Raw genomic sequence first — 24,772 nt, 5'->3', positions numbered from 1 at the left:
TTGAATTTCCTTATTTTTGGTTAAATGAATTTGTTTTAGAATCATAGAGTTTTACAAGCTTTTTGGGAATTAGAGATTTCTAGTTTATGTGGTTCCATGATAAGTGAAGCCAAAAGAGGTCATGCCACTCAGGTGAGCAAAGGCAGAACCAGAACCTCAGCATCTTGACTTTTAGTTCAGAACTCTTTCTCTTACTACTTATCTCTTCTAAATAGATGAAAAGAATGAATTTTATTTCTCAAGCTTCCTGACCCAAACTTATTCTGGACCCTTTCTCCTTTTGGTTGACATTCCTGTAGCTTTTTATTTTGGAAAAAATAAAAAATGTTTAAAACCAGGTAGCCAAAGTTAAGTTAGAAAGTTTCTCTCTAAAATAAACAAAGGTACCTTCCAAATATGGGCTGGCTATACTATGGATATTAATTCATTTGGATTAATGTATACATGGAGAGGAACCACAGAAGCTATAATCTAGATTTTACTGAGATTATACTGTGTTGCTAAGTAGGTTATGTTTCACGTAATCACAAATTTTTATATCTAAAGACTAAAATAAAAAGAAACTTATCTGGAAACCTGATTGCATTGTATTAATTTTAAATTATATAAGAAAGAGTAAAAAAACAATTAGGACAATTGGAATATACTTTAAAAACTTTACCAAAAAAATTAAAGCTGCAAACAGGAACCTAAGGTCCCAGTACATAAGTGGGCAAAGGGCATGAAGACAGTATTGACACAAGAATTCCATAGGGCGCCTGGGTGGCTCAGTTGGTTAAGCGTCCTGACTCTTGATTTCAGCTCAGTTCATGATCTCATAGTTCTTGAGGTCAGGCCCCATGTTGGGATCTGCACTGACAGTGTGGAGCATGCTTGGGATTCTCTCTCTTTTTTCAAAATAAGTAAATAAACTTAAAAAAAAAATTGAAACAAACATGAAAATGGTTTAGTTAACCTGATAACTAAGAAAATGGTCATTAAAAAAAAAAGGTATCAAATTTATTTAGAGACTTTGTAATGAAGACCATTCAGTTCTTGTGTAAGGATTTGCATCACTGTATGTCAAGTGCTATATAGCCTTTCTGGAAAAAAAAAAAAAAAAATGTGATTTTTTTAAATGTTTGTATTTGTTGATCCGGTAAATGTACCTTTTTTTAAGAAAAAAAGTTTAATCTGAGAAATGCACAAGATTTATATATATGACTGTCACAGTATTGTGAAAAATTGAGAATAGCTTAAACATGGAGCAAGGGAGTGGTTAAAGTATACCCATATTAGGAATAGTTCATGCAGCCGTTAAAATTATGCTTCTGAAGAATACTGAATGGCATGAAACAAAATCTAGGTTGTAATGCTGTATGTCATGCATGAACCCAATTTTTATATATATAAAGGGTATTATGGGTACATACATACATGACCAGAAAGTTTAATGGTTATCAATAAGTGGCATTATTACACTTTTTTATACTTTAAATACTTTGGGCTTTAAGGTTCACTGGGTCTCTGTCACAACTACTCATCTCTGCCCTTGTAGCTGAAAAACCCATAGAAGATATGTGAATGAATGGGGATGGCTGTGTTCAAAAAAAAACTTTGTTTACAAAAGCTGGCACAGGCTAATTTGATCCCCTTGTAGTATGCTAATATCTGCTCTCTACTCACATGACTTGACTCCTGAAAAAACTGCTAAAGAAAAGAAAATCAGAAATGTAGAAGTGGGCACAAAGAGGTTTCTACTTATTTCTTAAAATGTGAAAATACGGAAACAACTTTTGTCCAACAATAAATAAATGCTTATGTAGTTAGATCTATCTACTCAGTGGAAAATGATGCCACCATTAAATTTTTACTATGTATATGAAGAGTTTAGTAACAAGTAGAATATGAAATTGTACATCTCTATAGATAAATGATCTAAATAATGTTTACAAAATATATACTGTAAAAAGATGAGCAGAAAAATTCCAGGATGGAATTTTTTTTTAAGTCAGAAAAGCATTTCAGTAGTAAGTTATACTTGCAGTGGGACTGAATTGTGGAATTTTTTTTTTTCTAAATCTTTTGAGTAAGCTAATTTTGGTGTAATTTGAAAAGTTACTTGAGCTGGGATCATCTTTGCCATTAATATTTTTATTATAGATTGTTGTATAAATAATTTCTCCAGTATTTGTTAATTTTTGTCATTGCTGCATGCATATTTTGACAGCATTTCCCCACTCCATGTAGCTCCATAATTATGAAAAGAGATAAAGAAAAGGGGCAGATAGTCAGGAGGGAGAGAGACTAGTAAGTATGCCTTCACCTGAGGAATCATGCATCCTGACTTTGCTAGACCTGTTTAGCTTTCAGGAACGTTTTTTAGGAAACTGTTACTTTACTATCACTCATTCAGACCAGTTTTTCAGGAACAGCAGAATCTGGGGGCTATATGGGTCTCTAAGATTATAGTTTATATACTGAATTGTACTCATAGCAAGGAAAGCTTAACTCAAAATCTTATTTAAAGTTACTCTACTAATTAATAGGAAAAATAAATTTCTCAAATAGTTGTATGTAAGATTTCCTAACAAGAATTTCTATTTTTTCATATTGCAAAGAATCCAAAACTGTTTTTAGCTATGCCATTAATTCTGTATTATATTCTTTTCTGTTTAATGCTTTCATTTCCCCTTCCTTACAGTATCAAAGATGAGGAGGAACAGATGTGTCCTATTTGCTTGTTGGGCATGCTTGATGAAGAAAGTCTTACTGTGTGTGAAGACGGCTGCAGGAACAAGCTGCATCACCACTGCATGTCAATCTGTATGTGGCTCTTTCCTCCCCCTGCTCACTCAGAATAGTTGCTCTATGATCCAACTATATTATTTAGGATTTTAACATGACTTTTGTGGAGACTAGGGAGAGAAGAAAACAAGTATATCTAGGCCCTTAGGTAAAGTTTTCAATGAATTGGAGTTTAGGATCCTTTAAGAGATGAGCTGTGTGAGCAAAGAAATGTAACATAGTGTGATACATGTAGTAATGGAAGGAGTGCACAGAATTAGAAACATGATTCTGGTCTTGAAGTGTACATGGAGGTGAAGAGGTAGAAGACCTGGGCAGGCATGACAGGGTAACATCAAAGCAGGTTTGAAATAACATTATCAGGTAATCAGTGGGCAGAATGTTTTGAAAAATAGTTAGCAAAATACATGTTGTAACTAAAAAAACAGCATTTGCAAGAGGTATGTGCATCAGAATAAAATTTAACCTACTGTGTTTGCCTGCTTCTAGGTAAATAGATCAGGTTGTTTTTTGAGGTTCTTTCAATATAAACCTATACTAGCCACTAGCAACAATTATTATATATAACTACTTAATGTTAAGCATTTATATTTTTGTAAAGTTCTTCCCTTTAATTTTTCAGGGGCAGAAGAATGTAGAAGAAATAGAGAACCTTTAATATGTCCCCTTTGTAGGTCTAAATGGAGATCTCACGATTTCTACAGGTAACAGTTTTGAATTAATGATTTGGACGTATCTAATAAAAAGTTAAAATGTTCCCTAAATGTTATTTAAATCTGTTAATTATTTTTAACAAGATTTTGTTAATTTTCAATTAGCCATGAGTTGTCAAGCCCTGTGGATTCCCCTTCTTCCCTGCGAGCTGCACAGCAGCAAACCATACAGCAGCAGCCTTTGGCTGGATCACAACGAAGGAGTCAGGAGAGCAATTTTAACCTTACTCATTATGGAACTCAGCAGATTCCTCCTGCTTACAAAGATTTAGCTGAGCCATGGATTCAGGTAAATGGTTCTTGTTCTTCATTTCTCAAATAAACCTTTATAGACCACTTAATGTAGTTGTCTCCCAGTTGTTGATAGTTTAAGAAAATACTTTTACTTTGCCTCCATCATGACTCTTACTCGATGGAAATTTCTACCTTTGGTGTTAATACTATGCTGCTTATTATAAAGCTTAAATTTCAAAAATTTTTGGAGCCTCACCGCCCATCTCTAGAACCATCAGACATTAAGGATTATCCAAGGATAGACACTAGACCCCTTCAGTGCTAACTTATTCAAATGTTTAATCCCATTCCTACTATTTCTCATTTCTGTATCTTCATGGCATATATATAATAGCTGCTTAATAATTGCTGAGTGGTTGAAAAAAAATGTATGATATTTGCCTTATATTAGTCATTTTTATTTGTAAGGGCAGTTCCTAGTCCTTTATTTTCTCTTTGGATGAAATATTTTTTTCTTCCTTAATCAGAATTTCTACTGGTTGTTTGCTTGGATTCTAGTGATTTTTCTTTGTTATTTTAGTCCATGATATTTAAAAATGTAGAATCCCAGTGATGCCTGGGTGGCTCAGTCAGGTAAGTGTCCAACTCTTGATTTTGGCGCAGGTCATGACCTCATGGTTCATGGGATCCGGCCCCATGTTGAATTCCACGCAAAGCATGGAGCCTGCTTAAGATTGTCTTTCCCTCTGCCCCTCTCCCCACCTCGTTCACTCTCTCTGTAAAATATGAATGAATGAATGAACGAATGAATCCCAAACCAATATCTCCAGTAGATAAGTGAAGTAAAATATTTTCAATAATCTGTTAAGTTCTGTTTAACTGTTAAATTTGTCAATGGACACACTAACTCATTCAGTTTATATGTCATTAGGATTTATTTCCTTTTTCTTTTTATGACCACTATAGTCCTGCAGCTTTTGAAACTCTTCTCAGCATATAATCAACCTATCATGAATCTAATAAAATTTCCAAACTTAATACACATACCTTATTTTAACTGGTTCATTAATGATATTTAACATAGGCCCTCACCTATAAATCCTCAGGAGAACTCTCAAATTGATACTGAGCTATTGGATGCTATTCTTTCAAGGCAGTGGTCAAGTGTGTTTTGTTTAAGCTTTAGGTTGCACTTAATGTTATCTATTCCTAGTTTTTTACTAAGAATATAAGACAGAATTAAGACTTTGATCATAGTATGCTTTTTAACAGTGAGTGCCAGGCATATAATAATTTAACTATATTCTAATTTATTCTCCTTTATTAACTTAAAACATCTATAAATAAGTCATTTGTTTTCCCCAAAATGGTGTTTATTCATCTCTAAAATTTCAAAAATTTTCATATGATAAATTTTCTTAGGTATTAAGTTTACTTTTAGTTAATTGTCCCATAATGTCAAGACCATGTACTCTTTCCGTTATTTAGGGACTCTGGCTTTACAGACATGGTAATGATGTGTTGTTGTTGTTGCTGTTTTTTTTTTTTTTTTGAGAGAGAGAGAGAGCAAGAATGCAAGCAGGGAAGGGGCAGAGGAAGAAGGACAGAGAATCCTAAGCGAGCTCCACACCCAGTGCAGAGCCTGACATGGGGCTCTATCTCACCACCGTGAGATCATGACCTGAGCCAATATCAAGAGTCAGCAGCTTAATTGACTGAGCCACCCAGACGCCCCAACATGCACTTTAATTATAGGCATATCATTATCCTTTGCTGATTTGAACACAAGAGTTTTGTTTTTTCTTTTAGCTTTAGATTTTTCCACTCCATTCGTTATAGTTCCATCTAATTTTGCTGAGTGTTTTTTTTCTTTTACCTTTTTCTACAAGACAGAAATCGCATTAAAAGCTTTTGACTTACCACTGTCATCTGTAGGAGAAATACTCTGTATCCCTTGGACAGTCCAGTGCCTGTTTTGATTTGGCTTTATCTTCAGTTTTTTCTCTGTAACTACCATAATAAGAATTCAGAGTTGGGGTTCTTCACAGGTTTTTTTTCTTTGGTAAGCATAAGAGTACAGAAATGTATAACTATCCATTTAATTACTTTTTTTTTTTTAATTTTTTTTTTCAACATTTATTTATTTTTGGGACAGAGAGAGACAGAGCATGAACGGGGGAGGGGCAGAGAGAGAGGGAGACACAGAATCGGAAACAGGCTCCAGGCTCTGAGCCATCAGCCCAGAGCCTGACGCGGGGCTCGAACTCACGGACCGCGAGATCGTGACCTGGCTGAAGTCGGACGTTCAACCGACTGCGCCACCCAGGCGCCCCTCCATCTAATTACTTAATGGAGTTCACTCTTAATTTTATTTGAGCTAATAAATATTAAGGGCTTTTGATAATTACCAGTTAAACTTGAGTATTAAATTCCTCCTTAGGATTTTTAAGTGGCTAGACATATTTGAACCTGCGTAGATTGATAGAGACTTAAGAAATGTCCGCAATTTTTCAAAAATCATGCTTATTTCCAAATACTTTAGGTTTATTGGTTTTTCTTCACATTAAATTCATTGTGTTTTTTTGATTATAGGTATTTGGAATGGAACTCGTTGGCTGCTTATTTTCTAGAAACTGGAATGTAAGAGAGATGGCTCTCAGGCGTCTTTCCCATGATGTTAGTGGGGCTCTGCTATTGGCAAATGGGGAGAGCACTGGAAATTCTGGGAGCAATGGTAGAAGCAGCCCGAGTGCTGGAGCCACCAGTGGGTCTTCCCAGACCAGTATCTCAGGAGACGTGGTAGAGGCATGCTGCAACGTTTTATCAATGGTCTGTGCTGACCCTGTCTACAAAGTGTACGTTGCTGCTTTAGTAAGTAGCTTTATTATATAACCAAAGCATTATGGTTGTGGTGTTTTTTTTTTTAAGCTTGTAGGTATCATCCTTAAAATCCAGTAAAACTACTTTACCTGATTTAATTTTGGAAAATTCAAGTTTTTATTCCATAATCCCAGGAATTACAATTTTCCATTTAATCTCTTCATTTGGATTTTACTTGTTTTAATCTATTCAAGTTTTATTATATACTGTTGCCTTTTCTCCCCTAAGACAACAGTGTCTTGCTCTTCATATCTTTACATTTTCCTTACACCTTACATATGATCAGATTAAAAATGTTCTTAATGGATAGCAAGTGATCAAAGCTACTTATTTTGCCATTAGTTACACATTAAGGAGAACTGATTGTTAATATTGTTGTATGTAAATTCAGGATTCTTTTCACAGAGGAAGGTTCTAGGACACAGATGATTCAGTTTTTCTAATTTAACCTATTGGAAGTTGTGTTTCATAAATGAGATGGAATAAAGAGCTTGTTTCATTTGTAATTTTGGAGGCTATTTGACTTTTTTCATTCTGAGTATACATAACTTCAGAACAGTTTCTCAACCTCAGCACTATTGACACTGAGCCAGATAATTATTTGTTGGGGGCAAGGGTGCTGTCTTGTGCACTGTAGGAGGTGTAGGAGCAACCCTGACCTCTCTCTACTGGATACCCATAACACACTTCTCTTACCCCTCCTCCCCATCATGACAACCCAGAATGTCTCCAGGCATTGCTGAGTGTCCCCGGAGGGATGCAGTTGCCCCAATTCACAACCACTGCTTCAGAATAATTCTTACCTAGCCAGTTTCAAAACTCATTAATCCCTCTGCTTTCACTTTTTTTTAATCATCCTATAACACCTATGCCTAATAAATCTTCTTTTTGAGAGGTAGTATAGCCTGATGGTTATGAACATGAATTTGAAGTCAGAACTGAGTGACCTCATAATTTATCATCCTAACTAGGATACTTAAATAATCTGCTAGTTCAACTGGGACTAGCATAGGTAATCTGGACATAAGGTTAAGATTATAGAGACTTTGATTCAAATTCTGGTTCTTCCACTGGCTAGCATTGTGATTTTAGGACTCTTTAATTTCAGGTTTCTCACCTATAAGGAAAATACTACCTCTTAAGTTTGAAATGAGATTATGTAAAACCTCTAATCATAACGTCTGGAACACTGAACATTGACTATACAGTAGCCATTGGTATTCCTTAAAGACCACTTTGATTACTCCCCAGCTTAGAAACCTTTAGGTGTTTCTGTTGCTTTAGCAGCATTTCCAAAAGTATATTCCATGGAAGTTTGGCAGGATTATGAAAACTTCCCTTGAAGACAGAGTTCTTTGTTCAGTTAAAATTGATAAGCAATGAATTACACAAATTAAATGAGTTGTTCACTGAAGTCTTCTAGGAACCTTCAGTAAGCTAATGTACATTGGAAATCTATGAGATCAAGGAGTAGGATGCATTATTTCCCAAATATTTCTTACCTTGGTCTATTTTTTCAAGTAGAATATTCAGGGACCAGCATAACAATGTTCTTGGCCCAACTTTTAACCTCCTTCTTCTTACTGTTATCTAACACAAACCTTCAGACATACTTGACTATTCAATAGACTGCCTGTCTGGTTGTTGCTTAAGTTCAGATGGTTTCCCATCTAGTTAGCTGTAGAGGGAAGGGACTCAGAATCATACTATATTCTGATTCCTCTATAATTACTTAGTGCACCAAGCATAAGGCAGGCAGAAGTGGTTCCTTCCCTTAAAGCTCTCCCTCCCCTCTGTCCTCTTTTTTCTTCCTCTCCCTCGCCATACCTAATTCTTTGCTGAACCTTTGGAGAGTTAATTTGTAGGCATCATGACATGGTATTTCACCTCATATACTTTAGCATATATCTCTTGAGAACAAATACATTCTTCTGTTCCAGCAATGTTCTTTACAGCTAAGCTGCAGACTTTCTTCAGTTTTCACCAGTTTTTCCATAATGTCTTTTTTTCTGTTTTAGGATCCAGTCCAGAAACTCACATAGCATTTAGTTATCATGCTCCCTTAATCTCTTCCCATCTGTGACAGCTCCTCAGTCTTTCCTTGTCTCGCATAGATCTTGACACTTTGAAAGTGTGCTGACCACTTATTTTGAACAATGTCCCTCATTTTGGGTTTATGATATTTCCTCATGATTAGGTTCAGTTTATGCATTTTTTACAAGAATATCAGAGATTTATGTGCATTCTTAGTGCACTGTATCAAGGGGTACATGATGTGCCAAGTACTGGTGATGCTGTCCTTCATCACTTGGTAAAGGTGATGTTTATGGGGTTCCTTGCTATAAAATGACAATAAATGTTTTGAGGCAGATACTTTGAGACTATGCAAAGACCCTGTTTCTCTTCAGAATTTCGCTCACTGGTTTAGCATTTTTCAGTGGATCTTGTCTATAGCAGTTATTATTGTGGTATTCTAATGGTGACTTCCTATTTCTCTCATTCCTTCTACATTAATAGGAATTCTTCTATAAAGAGGAGCTGTCTCTTCTGCCTCATTGTGTATTTATTCAGTTTTTAAATTTTATCAATATAGGCTGATGAGTATTTTAGTCTGTGGGTTATAATGCAATCCTGTCATCATTTAAATTGTTGCTCATATTATTCCAGTTTTGGGCACTGGAAACTCTTTTCATTTTGAAATACATACTTTAAAAATTATAGAAATAGTTCAGAGCATTTCTTTCTACCCCATATATTTATTTATTCAGTTTTTTATTTGTATCAATATGGATTCATGGATTATTTTATTTATGGGTTATAAATCTATTCCTGTCATTATGTATTGTTTATTAAATTGTCTCAGATTATACCAGAGTCTCTGATGCTTTTCAAATGCAGTTAAACTGACCTTCAGGTTTCCCCTCCCCCCCCCCCCAGAAAACATTGAGAGCCATGCTGGTATATACTCCTTGCCATAGTTTGGCAGAAAGAATCAAACTGCAGAGACTTCTCCGGCCAGTTGTAGACACCATCCTAGTCAAGTGTGCAGATGCCAATAGGTAAGGCCCTATTGATGAACTGCTTCAAACCCTCTTATATTAAAAGCCTAGCAACAAGCCTCATACCTGGTGAGTATTTGATACATATTTATTAAATGAGGCTTTGAATATTGTTTTCTAAAATGAGATTTGAAATTAAAATGTAACACTGAAAGATTTTCAGCACTAGGGAGAAGGGCTAATGGCAAGTAAAAACCAGGCTAACAAACTGCATGGATAACCACATTATTGTGTTGTGATTTTCTTTTATTATAAAGCAATGTCCTTAATCTCAAGGCCAGTTGGTAAGAATAGTAGCTGATACAAATATAATCTCACTTTAGAGAATGAGTTACACAGGATATAACCTATAAAATCATTATACCTGGTTGAAAAAACCCAACCATTCCATATTTGCTGTGTAATGGAATTTTACTCTGACAGTTTATGTTTAAAACAACAATAACAAATTGCATATATCGTTGCAATATCCCTAAAAACTGACAAGGAGCAAGAGTAATGCTAACTGGGAGAGTAGAGATAGTAAGGTAGAGAAGTGAGGCATGATCATAGTAAAATAAGCTCAGGCTGTGCCTTTATGAGACCACTGGTTCACTTTTATTTTCCCGTTCTGTGGAGTGGGAGGAAAAGATGACTTTTCACTTAGTGAGCATAGCTGGGAAGAGTTGTTTGGTGGTTCTCACCTCTTCACATCCAGCCGGTCTCAGGTGGTAAGGAAGCATGGACTCACCCTTGTGCCTCTGCCATTACACCCATTTGGAGCTCTTTCAGCCCAGCCTTTGTCTTCCTCCTTCCATCGCATGCTGTCATTTGTAACTGGTCTCAAAAATTAGGTGCTTAGATTTGATTTGCTTCACATTTCATTACGTCTTTTCCTCCATTGTTTTCTCTACCCAAGCCTATGGATTGAAAGTATTAGAGATTTTCTTATTAAGGAGAGTCCTATAATATCTCAAGAACATTAACAGGCAAATTAACAAATCATTAGCAAAATGCACAGAAAAATCACATGGTTTTTCAGTATGAGAATCATTATTTTTCTGAAAACTTCATTGCTTTTGTGGCAGTTGTGTGCTTTCCAGAATTCTAAAGTTAGATTGTTTACCTGGTTGCTTAGATGATGGACATTATAAAAAATACAGTAGAGGTTTTAAGATACTTGGAACTCACTCTGGCTATATAAGAGAACATGAAGGTTTTGGAGGGGAAGGTTTTGTTTTTAATTCAAGAGATTCTTAGTGAAAATTCAGAAATCAAAGTGAGTCTTCTGTCTTTTTTAATGAAGTAATCAAAATATGCCTTTTATCTGGTTTGCTATTTAAATCAACATTTGCTAAGAGCCACTAGTAAAGATTCTGTGCTTAACATAGATGAGGTAAAGCTTATGAAATTAGACCTTAAATAATGAATATTATCTGTAGCAACACTGTAAATTGATTTTAGTGGTGGAAAAGCAAACACTTGTGAAACTATTTTTTGCCACCTTTTCATATGGCATTACATTACTGTTGTCCTTTTGTCCTTTTAATGTGTATTTTATCCAGGATAAGATCCAAGTCTGATGTTGCTTCTTTCATTTTTAGTCGCACAAGTCAGCTGTCTATATCAACCCTGTTGGAATTGTGCAAAGGCCAAGCAGGAGAGTTGGCAGTTGGCAGAGAAATACTTAAAGCTGGTAAAATCTTTTTACTTAAAATAAATGTAGCAGGTCTTATCATAATCCCATAATCTCTGATAGGGCAGCTGTATACAGGATTTTGAAGTAATTGTGTAAATTGATTCAGTCAGCTAACATTAGAAATAGGAATTAATCTAAACAATACTTAAAATGAATATAATTAGAGTATTTTTCTTGGTCTTTATGCTATTTTGATCATGTTTTAGATTTTAGTATCACTATTTTTCAGTTATTTGTTATTTCCTTTTTGTAGGATCCATTGGTATTGGTGGTGTTGATTATGTCTTAAGTTGTATTCTTGGAAACCAAACTGAATCAAACAACTGGCAAGAACTTCTGGGCCGCCTTTGTCTTATGGACAGACTGCTGTTGGAATTTCCTGCTGAATTTTACCCTCATATCGCCAGTACTGATGTTTCACAAGCTGAGCCTGTTGAAGTCAGGTAATTTTTCTTCTGCAAATATATTACTTTGTTCTTCCCTCCTACCCCATCCCTACCTTACCCCGCCCCCCCCTCCCCAAAGAAGGACACATTTTAGAAAGACTTAGAAACTACAGAACATATACAGGTTACTACTAATACCTTAATATTTGATTGACATAAAAACCTCAAGCCTGGGCTATTTAATTGAAAATATATAGATCCTTTGTACTGAAAGGACTGTTTTTAAATGTATAAGCTTCTTTTTATTTGTGTATATTTTGCAGTAGTTTTAACTTGTAATTGAATGTGTTTTTTTCTTTCAGGTATAAAAAGCTGCTGTCCCTTTTAACCTTTGCTTTGCAGTCCATTGATAATTCCCACTCAATGGTTGGCAAACTCTCCCGAAGGATCTATTTGAGTTCTGCAAGAATGGTTACTGCAGTACCCCATGTATTTTCAAAACTGTTAGAAATGCTGAATGTTTCCAGTTCCACTCATTTTACCAGGATGCGTCGTCGTCTGATGGCTATTGCAGATGAGGTGGAAATCGCTGAGGCCATCCAGCTGGGCGTAGAAGACAATTTGGATGGTCAACATGGCAGCTTTTTGCAGGCATCTGTCTCTAACAGCTTTCCTGAAACCACAGAGAACAGCTCCCTTGAGCACACAGACCATTTGGAGAAAACTGGAAAAGTACTGTGTGCCACAAAACTGAGTGCCAATTCAGAAGACATTACTGACAGACTGGGTAGCATTTCAGTAGGACTTCCTAGTTCAACAACAATGGAGCAACCAAAGCCAGTGGTTCAAACTAAAGGCAGACCCCACAGTCAGTGTTTGAACTCCTCTCCTTTATCTCATCATTCCCAGTTAGTGTTTCCATCCTTGTCAACTCCTTCTTCATCTGCCCCATCTGCACCAGTTGGTACCGGAACAGATATCGCTAAGCATAGACCTCAAGGATTCATTCCCTGCAAAATACCTTCTGCATCTCCTCAAACACAGCGTAAGTTTTCTCTACAGTTCCAGAGAAACTGTTCTGAAAACAGAGACTCAGATAAACTTTCCCCCATCTTTACTCAGTCAAGACCCCTGCCTTCTAGTACTATACACAGGCCAAAGCCGTCTCGACCTACCCCAGGTAACACAAGTAAACAAGGAGATGTCTCAAAGAATAGCATGACACTTGATCTGAAAAGTAGTACTTCCAGATGTGATGACAGCTTTGGTGGCAGCAGCAATAGCAGTAGTGCTGTTATACCCAGTGATGAGACAGTATTCACCCCAGTAGAAGAGAAATGCAGATTAGACGTCAATACAGAACTCAATTCCAGCATTGAGGACCTTCTTGAAGCATCTATGCCTTCAAGTGACACAACAGTAACTTTTAAGTCAGAAGTTGCTGTCCTGTCTCCTGAAAAGGATGAAAATGATGATACCTACAAAGATGATGTGAATCATAATCAGAAGTGCAAAGAAAAGATGGAAGCTGAAGAAGAAGAAGCTTTAGCAATTGCCATGGCAATGTCAGCGTCTCAGGATGCCCTCCCCATAGTTCCTCAACTACAGGTTGAAAATGGAGAGGATATCATCATTATTCAACAGGATGTAAGTACAAGTCTTAAAGAGATTAGAGTTTCTTTGTACCGCTAAAATCTAATTCAGAAATGATGTTTTTTACACAAGTTAATCATTAGAAGCAGTTTTTCACATAGAATTACACATTGTATATAATATCGTGTCATTGCTTAAACACACACTCCTTGACTATTTCAAAGGCATTTCTGGTTTGTTCTATAATGGTGATCACTTCTGCATTTGACATTGGTCACCAACACTGCCCATTCAGAGGTCAACTTTATAGGTAGTTTGGGAAGCCAGACTGAATAAGAATAATATTTTGCGAGGCTAATTTCCTCTTTTAAAAGATCCTTCCTCTTTTAACTTAATAGTAAAAAGATTGCTTTCATTTAATATGTAGACACCCGAAACTCTACCAGGACATACCAAAGCAAAGCAACCTTACAGAGAAGACACTGAATGGCTAAAAGGTCAGCAGATAGGCCTTGGAGCATTTTCTTCTTGTTATCAGGCTCAAGATGTGGGAACTGGAACTTTAATGGCTGTTAAACAGGTAAATATCTGGTGAGCACATAAATGATTTAAATTATAAAAATGAAGCATGAGCAAATAAGAAAAGTAAAGGCTAGGTCCCTTTGTGTATATGCTTTTGTTCTTTGATTATCACAAACCTAAATTTCAAAGTAAATACTGCCAAAGCACCAAAAGCATCATGAATTCTATTGAAAAGCTGAAGCATGATTATTTTAACAAATTATAGAAACGATCCCTCAAAATACAGTCTTTAAGTGTGACTATGCATGACGATTCTAAGATGCAACATCAAGGTCGGCCTCATAGTGGCTGTTTTTGGTTTTTGGTTGTGCTTTTTATTAACAGAGGTATGGTTTCATACTCCTTGTAGCAATGTTACCAATGTACCATCATCTCGGGGGCTCTGGTAGTTTACTTTTTATGATGAGCATGCTTATCAAGATAAGAAAATAATGAAGTTTTCATTTTTAAATCACATTGGTTCTTCCATGAATTGGCTTTTCTCCTTCTGTCTTCGGTTTGGGAGGATTGGCTATGTCCCATCTTTTTGTCACTTTTCTGATATTTCACTGCTTAAGCCACACCCTGTCTAAAAGTGTTTGAATTGGCTTTTCATGAAGTATCTACATTGCATCCATGAGCATAAATGCCAATTCCTATTATATAAGCTAATATGAATTTGCCCATTTTAGATCAGATTGTCAGTGAAAACTGTAAATAGAAATTCATCAGAATTAAAAACCTTGTAAACGTGGTTACTGAAACAGGTGACATATGTCAGAAATACATCTTCTGAGCAAGAAGAAGTAGTGGAAGCATTAAGAGAAGAGATCAGAATGATGAGCCATTTGAATCATCCCAACATCATTAGGATGTTGGGAGCCACATGTGAGAAGAGCAATTATAATCTCTTCATCGAATGGATGGCAGGTATGTTCATGTTTTAAATTACCAATAGTAGTACATGAATTTAACTTTCTGGTTGACGTTAAATTTAGGAAAAACATTTTGATGAATACATATTTTTTTTTTAATTTTTTTTTTTAACGTTTATTTATTTTTGAGACAGAGAGAGACAGAGCATGAACGGGGGAGGGTCAGAGAGAGAGGGAGACACAGAATCTGAAACAGGCTCCAGGCTCTGAGCGGTCAGCACAGAGCCCAACGCGGGGCTCGAACTCACGGAGTGTGAGATCGTGACCTGAGCCGAAGTCGGCCGCTTAACCGACTGAGCCACCCAGGCACCCCGATGAATACATATTTTTATTAAATAGCTTGAATTTCTAAAAGCAAATCACCCTAATAATATAAACTATAAATAACTTGTCTTTAAATACAAATAAAATATTGTCTCTAACTTTTAAACTTTTTCAGTGGTTTATTTTTGAGAGAGACAGAGACAGAGTGTGAGCAGGGGAGGGGCAGAGAAAGAGGCAAACACAGAATCCGAAGCAGGCTCCAGGCTCTGAGCTGTCAGCACAGAGCCCAACACGGGGCTGAACCTTACAAACCTCGAGATCATGACCTGAGCGCAAGTCGGACACTTCACCAACTGAGCCACCCAGGCGCCCCTCTGTGTTTCTTTTTAAATGATTATACAGCATTCTTTTATAAGAATAATTTTTTTTAAACTGCTATGTATAAGACCCATATTTTTCCAGGTGGCTGTCATTAGTTGGACAGATTTGAGATGTTTTAACATGACAATATAAAAGTGAAATTAAGATATAACTTGGAGGGGCACCTGGGTGGCTCAGGTGGTTAGGCATCCGACTTGGGCTCAGGTCACGATCTCATGGTTCTTGAGTTCAAGCCCCACATTGGGCCCTGTGCTGACAGCTCAGAGCCTTGAGCCTGCTTCAGATGCTGTGTCTCCCTCTCTCTCTGCCCCTCCCCAGCTCGTGCTCTCTCTCAAAAATGAATAAGTGTTAAAAATAAATAAATAAATAAGAAACAAGATACAACTTGGAAAAATTAAGCAATGAAGCATAAAATTGAACCTTATCTATGTGAAAAATAATGACAAAATATACCATATATACAGTAAAACAAGTAACTTGGGATGTAATGAATGAATAAGTGGTTTAACTTTTTAGATTTTTTGTGTTTGAAGAGTTTTTATTTTTAATATGTTCTCTGATGTTGGTCATAGCTAGGTTGATGGTTGTTTTCAGGTTGACTATTACAAATACTTCTCAGTGAGGTTTACTGAGTTTGACTTGTACCAGGTCACAACTAGTAGATAATAGAACATGAAGCCTAATGCTCGATCTTCTGGCTCCTCCTATTCTCTTTACCTTCTGCTAAGTAACATGTTAGCACTGTTTATTTAAGTCTTATTATTAAGAAAGGTATTTTGGGGGTGCCTGGGTGGCTCATTTGGTTAAGTGTCTGACTTTGGACATGATGTCGCAGGTCATGATGTCCTCAGGTCATGATGTCGCAGTTTGTGAGTTGAGCCCCACCTCGGGCTCTGTGCTGACAGCTCAGAGCCTGGAGCTGCTTCAGATTCTCTATCTCCCTCTCTGCCCCTCCCCTGCTCGCGTACTCTCTCTCAAAAACAAACAAACATTAAAAAAGTTTTTTTAGGGGCGCCTGGGTGGCGCAGTCGGTTAAGCGTCCGACTTCAGCCAGGTCACGATCTCGCGCTCCGTGAGTTCGAGCCCCGCATCGGGCTCTGGGCTGATGGCTCAGAGCCTGGAGCCTGTTTCCGATTCTGTGTCTCCCTCTCTCTCTGCCCCTCCCCCGTTCATGCTCTGTCTCTCTCTGTCCCAAAAATAAATAAAACGTTGAAAAAAAAAAAAAAGTTTTTTTAAAGGTATTTTGGGGGTACCTGGATGGCTCAGTTGATTGAGCATTAGATTCTTGATTTTGGCTTATCTCACGGTCATGAGATCAGGCCCCACATTGGGCTCCACACTGGGGGGTGAAGCCTGCTTAAGAATCTCTCTCCCTCTCCCCCCTAATGCTCTCTCTCAAAAAAAAAAAAAAAAAAAGTGTTTTATGTATCTATCAAAAAGAGAGGTGAATGGTACATTTCAGAAATGGCTCCATGTAAAACTATTAAGTTTTAAAGCTTTCTGAAATCTTGACCTCCCAAAAAACTAGTTCATGAAAGTTTGATGAAAATGTCTAATTGTTAGGAATGTGTTAGTTTTTAAATCAGTTTCACTTCTGATGCAGTGTATAAATATAACATTCCATACATGAATGTGAGTTCATGTGGTGCAAGCTAATGTAACCAAAATGTAATCAATGGTTTTAATTTGGCTTAAATTTATGATAACTATCATTACATGTTTGTCTTAAAGGGGGATCTGTGGCTCATTTGCTCAGTAAATATGGAGCCTTCAAAGAATCAGTAGTTATTAACTATACTGAACAATTACTTCGTGGCCTTTCATATCTCCATGAAAACCAGATCATTCACAGAGATGTCAAAGGTAAGAATTCTTTTCATTACTACCTATTAGCAAGAGGTAGACATCAAATGTAGTTTTAAAACTCAGACCTTTGTTGATAATTTCTAACTTGAGATTATCTATGGGACTGTTTCCCCTGAGTAACTCAAATCACGAGAATTATTCTAAGCGAAAGGAACCTTTGGAATCATATAATCTGCCTTCCTTAGGCTGTGACTTTTCCATTCTTACTGCTTTTTTTTTTTTTTTTTTCAGTCTGATAACTAATGGCAAACCAAGTATAAAATTTAGGTCTCTGATTACCTTACTTGGTCTCCTGATTTCTACTGCCTCCCCAAAAGTTCCCATTCCTGGTTTTATTTAAAATAACTGGGATATTATGAACTTTTTTGAGAAAAAGCCTTTCAGATCTTTTGCAGTTTATTTTGTTTAAGAGCAGCTTTGGTTTCCTGACATGAAAGTCTTTGGCTAGTATTTGACAGTGTGTATTTTGAATTGGTCTTAGGTATATTTCAACAAATTTTGTCTTAAAATGTAAGCTACACTAAAACTTTAATGTTGAGGGAAGGTTTTTGTTGGGATTCATTATATTAAAGATTTTCAACACTTAGTGACATTTCACTAAATGTCTGCCTTTGTATTTCTTTATGCCTTCTTACTTTCATCTTCCCTTTGAGGATTTGGGATTTTATTTGTTTTACATGTCGATATCTGTGTGCCTTTGAATTGAGAGGGGAGAGTTCTCTGAACCTCTGACATACCCATTTCTTCTGTGATTGTCCTATTAGTAGTATTTTACTGAGATTTGAATCCTTTTGTTTTTTAACATACAAGGTTATTTGCTGTTTTTGTTGACAGGTGCCAATTTGCTAATTGACAGCACAGGTCAGAGACTGAGAATTGCAGATTTTGGAGCTGCAGCCAGGTTGGCATCAAAAGGAACTGGTGCAGGAGAGTTTCAGGGACAGTTATTGGGGACAATTGCATTTATGGCACCTGAGGTGAGAAGCAGCTTTGAGTGTGATGAAAGAAAATATCTGGAGTTCTATGTGACAGAATTATAGCAAATTAGTTTGCGGTGTTATTCAGTATATGCTTACCACTTAGAAGTCCATGAGTCTAAAAATAAGGTTTTAATGGTATCCTTGATTTCAGACTCTTAATCCCTGCCTTTCTATCTTGGTCTTGACAAAATTTTAAAAGATGGGTTTTCGTAGATTTGCTTAAAAGCTATTTCTAACAAAGAATTTTGGGGTAATTTATACTACTTGTTTTGTAGTAAGCCCAAAGTGCACATAATTAGAAATCTTAACAACTGTTCTCTCTCTATTCAAAAGGCAGATGACACAGAAGCAGGACTTAGTAGAAGTTTAAGTAAACATTACAATTCTGAATTAGGCTTCTTTTGTGTTCAGAACTCTTCGTGTTCATATGTAATGATAACTGGTTGTCCTTTGGCCCCATAGTTAACTTTTAAGTGCACTGGGGCTGCTTTGAAATTCTGTGATGTGATCCTTCTTCAGAATCTCCCAGTTCTCCAAAATATTTTTTGTACCACACAGATTAAGTTTGTTGATGAAATAAATGAGACATCAGACTAGTCCATGGAATTGCTGTTTGTACCATTGTTCTGGTTTGAAATAAAAAAACTAGAATCCGTAACTACAGAATGTCTTTGTCTTTTTTTAATGGATCCTCTTTCCAAATTAACTCTCTTTTTTATTTTAGGTACTAAGAGGTCAGCAATATGGTAGGAGCTGTGATGTATGGAGTGTTGGCTGTGCTATTATAGAAATGGCTTGTGCTAAACCACCCTGGAATGCAGAAAAACACTCCAATCATCTTGCTTTGATATTTAAGGTATTTATGATATAAAAATTACTTCTTTCCACTAAAATTGGCAGGAGGAAGATTTTCATGGGTTCTCCTTAACTCTCAATCTAATGTCCAGGTAGATCTTCCTTGAAATAAATATGTATGTATACATATGCAGGAATTCATATGGTGCGGTGAATGCTGGCAGCATGTACAGTTGGTTCTCATTTTTCACAGTAGTTAGGCTCCATAAAGTCATTGTGAACAATGAGTTAGCAAATAATGAGTCATTGTTCCTAGGTGAAATATGTGTATATCTCAGACTTTCAAGTGTAAAAATGTAAAGCTCTTCCTTCCTGTATATAATCCACAAAGTTTTACAATCTGATTTACTATTTTCTGTATTTAAAAAATGTACACCCAAGTCAGGTGCCAAATCCTGTCTGTCCATTTCCATCAAAGAATAGTAGAATAGTTGAGATTTTTAGCTTTTGATCCAGACATGTGCTAGGTAAAAGCTAGGGCTTTGCAGCCATACAGACCTGGTTTCAAACCCTGGTTCCATAAAGCCGTGTGACTAGGGAAATGATTTCTGTCTACCCTCTGTTTTCTTGGTTATAAAATAGGTATAATAACAGCACCTACTTCATGGGATTATTATGGGAACAAACAAAATTACCTCTGGGTCTTAGTGAAGCCCTTAGCACACAGCTATCTGTGGGCACAGTGACTAGTATCAGTCCTGTGCACTGGCTCCCCAGCACCTCACACCTGCCATAACTTCTTCCAGCCCTTTTCACACTCCTAGAACTTCCTCATTCAGTGCAGGTGTGTTTCTAATGTACTGGCCAGGTTTGGTCTTGCTCACTTGGAATAGCTCGCTGTGCTGAATATTAGAAAATGCATGATGAAGCAAAGATCACAAAAGCCATACTGGAGAATGAATATGAGTAAAGCATATAGTAAACTGAATACTCTTCCTGTCTGACCATTTTGATGCACTTAGTCTTGTTCATTTGAGACAGTAAGGAAAACCATAGATCGACCTGATCCGGATGTAGTTGATCAATCTAAAATCGTAAAATTTGAAGGTTCTTGAAGGAAGCCTCCCATCCAGCGGGTGAGTTTTTGCACAGATTGTCAGAAGGAAGTCCATCCACTGTAGCCTCAGTCCCTGTGTACAGGATGCACATACAGAGGCTTTGAAATCTATGCACATGTACTAATACATCAGAAGTTCCAATCGTGGCAAGTTTCAGCACAGGTGGTTTTCTTACAGATTGCAAGTGCAACTACTGCTCCATCGATCCCTTCACATTTGTCTCCTGGTTTACGGGATGTGGCTCTTCGGTGTTTGGAACTTCAACCTCAGGATAGACCTCCGTCAAGAGAGCTACTGAAGCATCCAGTCTTCCGTACTACATGGTAGCCATTTACACAAACTATAATGGGGACAGGATGCTCATCAAGAGAAAAAAACTTTTGTGGGGAACCACGTTGATAATCTGCTGGCCTTCATGCCAACGAACAGCTATGAACAAGACCAGTGGGAACCCTTACCTAAGTATGTGATTGACAAATCATGATCTGTACCTAAGCTTAGTATGCAAAAGTCCACAGTTTGTGCAGACACTATAAACTGTGCCTTTCAAAGAACTGGCCATAGGTAAACAGAAAAGCAATGAAGTTTGCATGACTAATGAACAGCAGCATATTTTGGGGTTTTTTTGGAGCACTTTTTCAGCAATATTAGCAGCTGAGGGGCTCAGGATCTATTTTAATGTTTCAATTATTCTTCCATTTCATATCATGATCACAGGCAGGGGGTTCTGCAATTCCGTTCAGTTTTTTGTCACTGGCTATAAATCAGTATCTGCCTCTTTTAGATCGGAATATGCTATAAGTAGCAGTAAATAAATATATTTTTAAAAGTTGATGACTTCTTTATGAACCACAGTTGACCTTTATTTTTTAAATGCCTGGGCAGTTGTGGTTCACTGTGCATTTTACTGTTGGCCCATTCATTTCGTTTTTGGAAATTATGGTTCTGTATTTTCATTTCACCTTCACTTTTGTTTAATATTCAGGGAAAGGTGATCTTTTCAAACCAGAAAAAAAAAAATAGAACTAGATGTGAACTAGAGTTTATTAAATATCTTGCTATTGCAAGTGTTTTTTTTTAATACAGATTAATTTTGTTTTTTTAAATTGGAATATAATAAAATACTACCTTCATTGAGTCAGTCACTGCTCTTTTCATGCAGGTTAAATATAAATTCAGTGAAAATCAACTATTCTCTGTGATGCAGCTCACAACCAAGATCAAGATTACCTTGAAATTTATTTGAGTTCTTTTAATGTATTGGTTTCTTTTGTAGGAAACTTCACACCATTGAAGTCTTACTTTGTATGTAACAATCCATCATTCGTCATCACTACTAATAATAACATGAAACTGCTATTTTCCTTCTACCATGCATCATCTCTTTCCACTAGGCCTGGCTGACCATTAAAGAAAAATTAACTAATGACCCAACTATTAATAATAGCGTTTGTACAAAATAAATCTGCTTGGGACTTTGAAAATGTGTTCAGAAAGAAAAGTCAAATGGATTCCACTTACTAATCCTTGAATTTTGCACAATTATCTAATGGTTTTCATCTGAGTGGAATTCAGATACATGGAATCTAGAAGGAAAATGGCAGCTCTTTTATCCTTTTTTTGTGAGTCTTTTAAAATCAAGTACTGATTAAATATTTAATACAGCTTTTTGAGATGTTAAATTTTAACTCTTCAGACGCCAGTTGAATTGTTGCAGAATGAAACAGAATTGGTTATTCTCAAAGACTCAGGATAAACTAAATAAGCTATATAGAGTACATTTTAAATGTACAACACAAATTGGAAGTAAAATAAGTTACAAGTTAAGTTTACAGGGATATATTGCATATAATTTTTAGAAGACAGTTTTGGTTTTTTGGGTTTTTGTTTTTTTTGGTTTTTTTTCTATGTGAATGTGTCTCTTAGTGAAATTTTACATTCCTTTGTTTTGGAAGATTGGCAATATTTGAAGAGTTAAAAATAGTACCGAAATGTGAAGTTTGGTAGCTCTACATGTGTTGTACTTGACTTTCTTTTTTATTTTCTATCTTTTGTGTGTGACTACTTAGAATTTTCACAACTCTAATAAGATTGTTTCCAAGTTTCTCATGTGCAAGCTTTAACGGATGCACTCTTGCCATTTGATGTACTGGAAGATCACTGGTCAGATCAATACTGTGTCTGACAGAAATGTAAACTGTATAAACTGAGGAACCTCAGCTAATCAGTATTACTTTGTAGATCACATGCCCACCACATTTCAAACTCAAACTGCCTCTAGATGTCCAAATCCATTGTTTGAGTTTGTTTGCAGTTCCCTCAGCTTGCTGGTAATTGTGGTGTTTTGTTTTTTGTTTTGTTTTCAATGCAAATGTGATATAATATTCTTATTTTCTTTGGATCAAAGCTGGACTGAAAATTGTATTGTGTAATTATTTTTGTGTTCTTAATGTTATTTGGTACTCAAGTTGTAAATAATGTCTACTGCTGTTTATTCCAGGTTCTACTACCTCAGGTGTCCTATAGATTTTTCTTCTACCAAAGTTCACTTTCACAATGAAATTATATTTGCTGTGTGACTATGATTCCTAAGACTTCCAGGGCTTAAGGGCTAACTTCTATTAGCACCTTACTATGTAAGCAAATGTTACAAAAAAAAAAAAAAAAAAAAAAAAAAAAAAAAATCTCTGGGTTAAGAAAATTTGGCTTAAATGTATCCTTTGTTATTTTAAATATATCGAGATATTTTAATTAAAATTTTTACCCCATTGAACCAATTTTATAGTATTTGTACCTATTTTGGTGTTTTGTCTTTATAGTAAATAAAAGTTTTTGAACAAAGGTTGGTAATTTTATTTATTTTGCCAGCTGCCCCATTATGTCTTTTATGGTTGAAGTATTCAAACCACCATCACATGTTCCTAGTAGTTGTCAAGACTCATTCAAATCCAGAACAAGGTGACTGTTTTATAGAGGTCCTTCCATTGGGAATTTCATGCTTCTTCATGACTGGATTCATGTATGCCTTTGTGACAGGAATATCACAGAGGTGATGCTATGCTCTTCTTAGTGTGTCTTACCAGGAGGCGCTTACGAAGTCAGTCTGTCCGGATGCTGGTGATATTAATTAACTGATCATCTGAGTAGGCTTCACCAATATAAAGTTATCCTTTCCCTTTATAATTAATATGTAGCTTTATGTTAAGTATTTTGCAGAGGTAATATTTTGAGCCTACATAGTTTGTTCTTCATTCACCATTAACTCTCTGCTCTTTGCTTTCTTGAATTCTGAATTATTACTCTGTTAGTTGCCAGATGGTGATTTTCTAGTTCCTGCATTCCTTCTGTATTTTATTAATGGGCATTTTGCTATAATGACTTATTATTTATAACAAAATGGATTTGCAGATTCCTATTCAGTGAGAGCAAATCCATTATTGTCATCATGTATTTGTTCAAATTGTCATCCTTAGCCACTGGGTGCCTCTGAAAGCTAGCTTCTCTGTCCACTGGCAAGCCACCATTCTTCTCTGAACACTTCCATACTTTCAGACCTATCTTGTGTGTCTTCCACTTCAGCCTGGAGATAAGCCATTTTCCAAAGATTTCTTTGATGGAAACTGGTATTTAAAAACAGGATGGTACTCTCTCTCTCTTTCTGCCTCTCTCTCTCAAAATACACTTTATTTAAAAAGTGGGGGGTGCCTGGGTGGCTCAGTTGTTTAAGCGTCTGACTCTTGATTTTGGCTCAGGTCATAATCTTGCAGGTCATGAGTTCAAGCCCCATGTCGGGTTCTGCACTGGCAGTACAGAGCCAGCTTGGGAATCTCTCTTTCTCCCTCTCTCTCTCAAAATAAATGGATAAACTTTAAATAAATCAATAAATAAAAACAGGGTCCCTCTTTACATATTTTTAACTCCTTTCCTGGACAGTAAAAACTCTGACTCCCATTTACCTCAATATATCTTGTTCAAGTCCTCCACCCATGTAACCAATCTCCAATCTTCCTAATCCCCTTGAGGCTACCTTCTCTCCCTGGGGCCCAACCCCTGCTGGACTGCCTTTGTTCCAGCTTACCTATGGGCTTTAGTATATATGTTTTATATATATATATATATATATTTTTTTTTTTAAGCTATCTTACATGTATACATAAAAGTCATATATATTATAGCGTGTGTGTGTGTGTGTGTGTGTGTATGTGTGTGTATGAGATTTCCAATATTCCTCCTGGCCCCATTTATTCACAGCCCCCCCCCCCACTATCAACATCTAAGGGTTTTTTGACAAGAAGAGGAACTCTTTAAAAAAATTTTTTTTAATATATTTTAAGTGAAAATTCTAACTCTTTTTAACATAATCTACCTTATGTGGCTTTACAAGTTATGTACTTTCACATAAATACTACTACTGTTCCCAGGCAGCATAGATAAAACTTAATTGATTCTGTTAATTGATTCTGTTCACACAACTGTTTAAATCGTATGGTGTTTAAAAAAAAAAAAACAAAAACTGTCCTCTTACATTAACCTGCTGAGAAT

General features: G+C 36.3%; 1 protein-coding gene and 1 long non-coding RNA gene across 6 annotated transcripts in view; one reads left to right on the top strand and one right to left on the bottom strand.

Moving 5' to 3' along the window:
• Positions 1–23,071, top strand: part of MAP3K1 (mitogen-activated protein kinase kinase kinase 1) — a 77,543-nt gene extending 54,472 nt beyond the window's left edge. For all 5 annotated transcript variants that reach the window (XM_086700569.1, XM_086700591.1, XM_086700577.1 and 2 more), the window contains exons 7-20: positions 2,684–2,805; positions 3,410–3,491; positions 3,606–3,789; positions 6,327–6,605; positions 9,552–9,673; positions 11,257–11,348; positions 11,605–11,794; positions 12,100–13,384; positions 13,758–13,910; positions 14,659–14,821; positions 17,203–17,334; positions 18,172–18,314; positions 19,042–19,173; positions 20,408–23,071. In XM_086700569.1, the coding sequence (XP_086556695.1) occupies positions 2,684–2,805; positions 3,410–3,491; positions 3,606–3,789; positions 6,327–6,605; positions 9,552–9,673; positions 11,257–11,348; positions 11,605–11,794; positions 12,100–13,384; positions 13,758–13,910; positions 14,659–14,821; positions 17,203–17,334; positions 18,172–18,314; positions 19,042–19,173; positions 20,408–20,557 (3,229 nt within the window). In that variant the 3' untranslated portion in view covers positions 20,558–23,071. The remainder of the gene's footprint in view (positions 1–2,683; positions 2,806–3,409; positions 3,492–3,605; positions 3,790–6,326; positions 6,606–9,551; positions 9,674–11,256; positions 11,349–11,604; positions 11,795–12,099; positions 13,385–13,757; positions 13,911–14,658; positions 14,822–17,202; positions 17,335–18,171; positions 18,315–19,041; positions 19,174–20,407) is intronic.
• LOC147584381 (uncharacterized) overlaps positions 12,258–24,772 on the bottom strand; it is a 39,273-nt gene continuing 26,758 nt past the window's right edge. Inside the window, exon 3 of the long non-coding RNA XR_015249076.1 lies at positions 12,258–12,410. This is a non-coding gene — a long non-coding RNA (uncharacterized LOC147584381). The remainder of the gene's footprint in view (positions 12,411–24,772) is intronic.

This window comes from Puma concolor, chromosome A1, assembly GCF_028749965.1.
Source record: "Puma concolor isolate L17-30 chromosome A1, mPumCon1.1.hap2, whole genome shotgun sequence".
Classification (NCBI taxonomy): domain Eukaryota; kingdom Metazoa; phylum Chordata; class Mammalia; order Carnivora; family Felidae; genus Puma; species Puma concolor.
The sequence above is the reverse complement of the archived record's forward strand: the minus strand, read 5'-3'. Positions and strand labels throughout refer to the sequence as shown.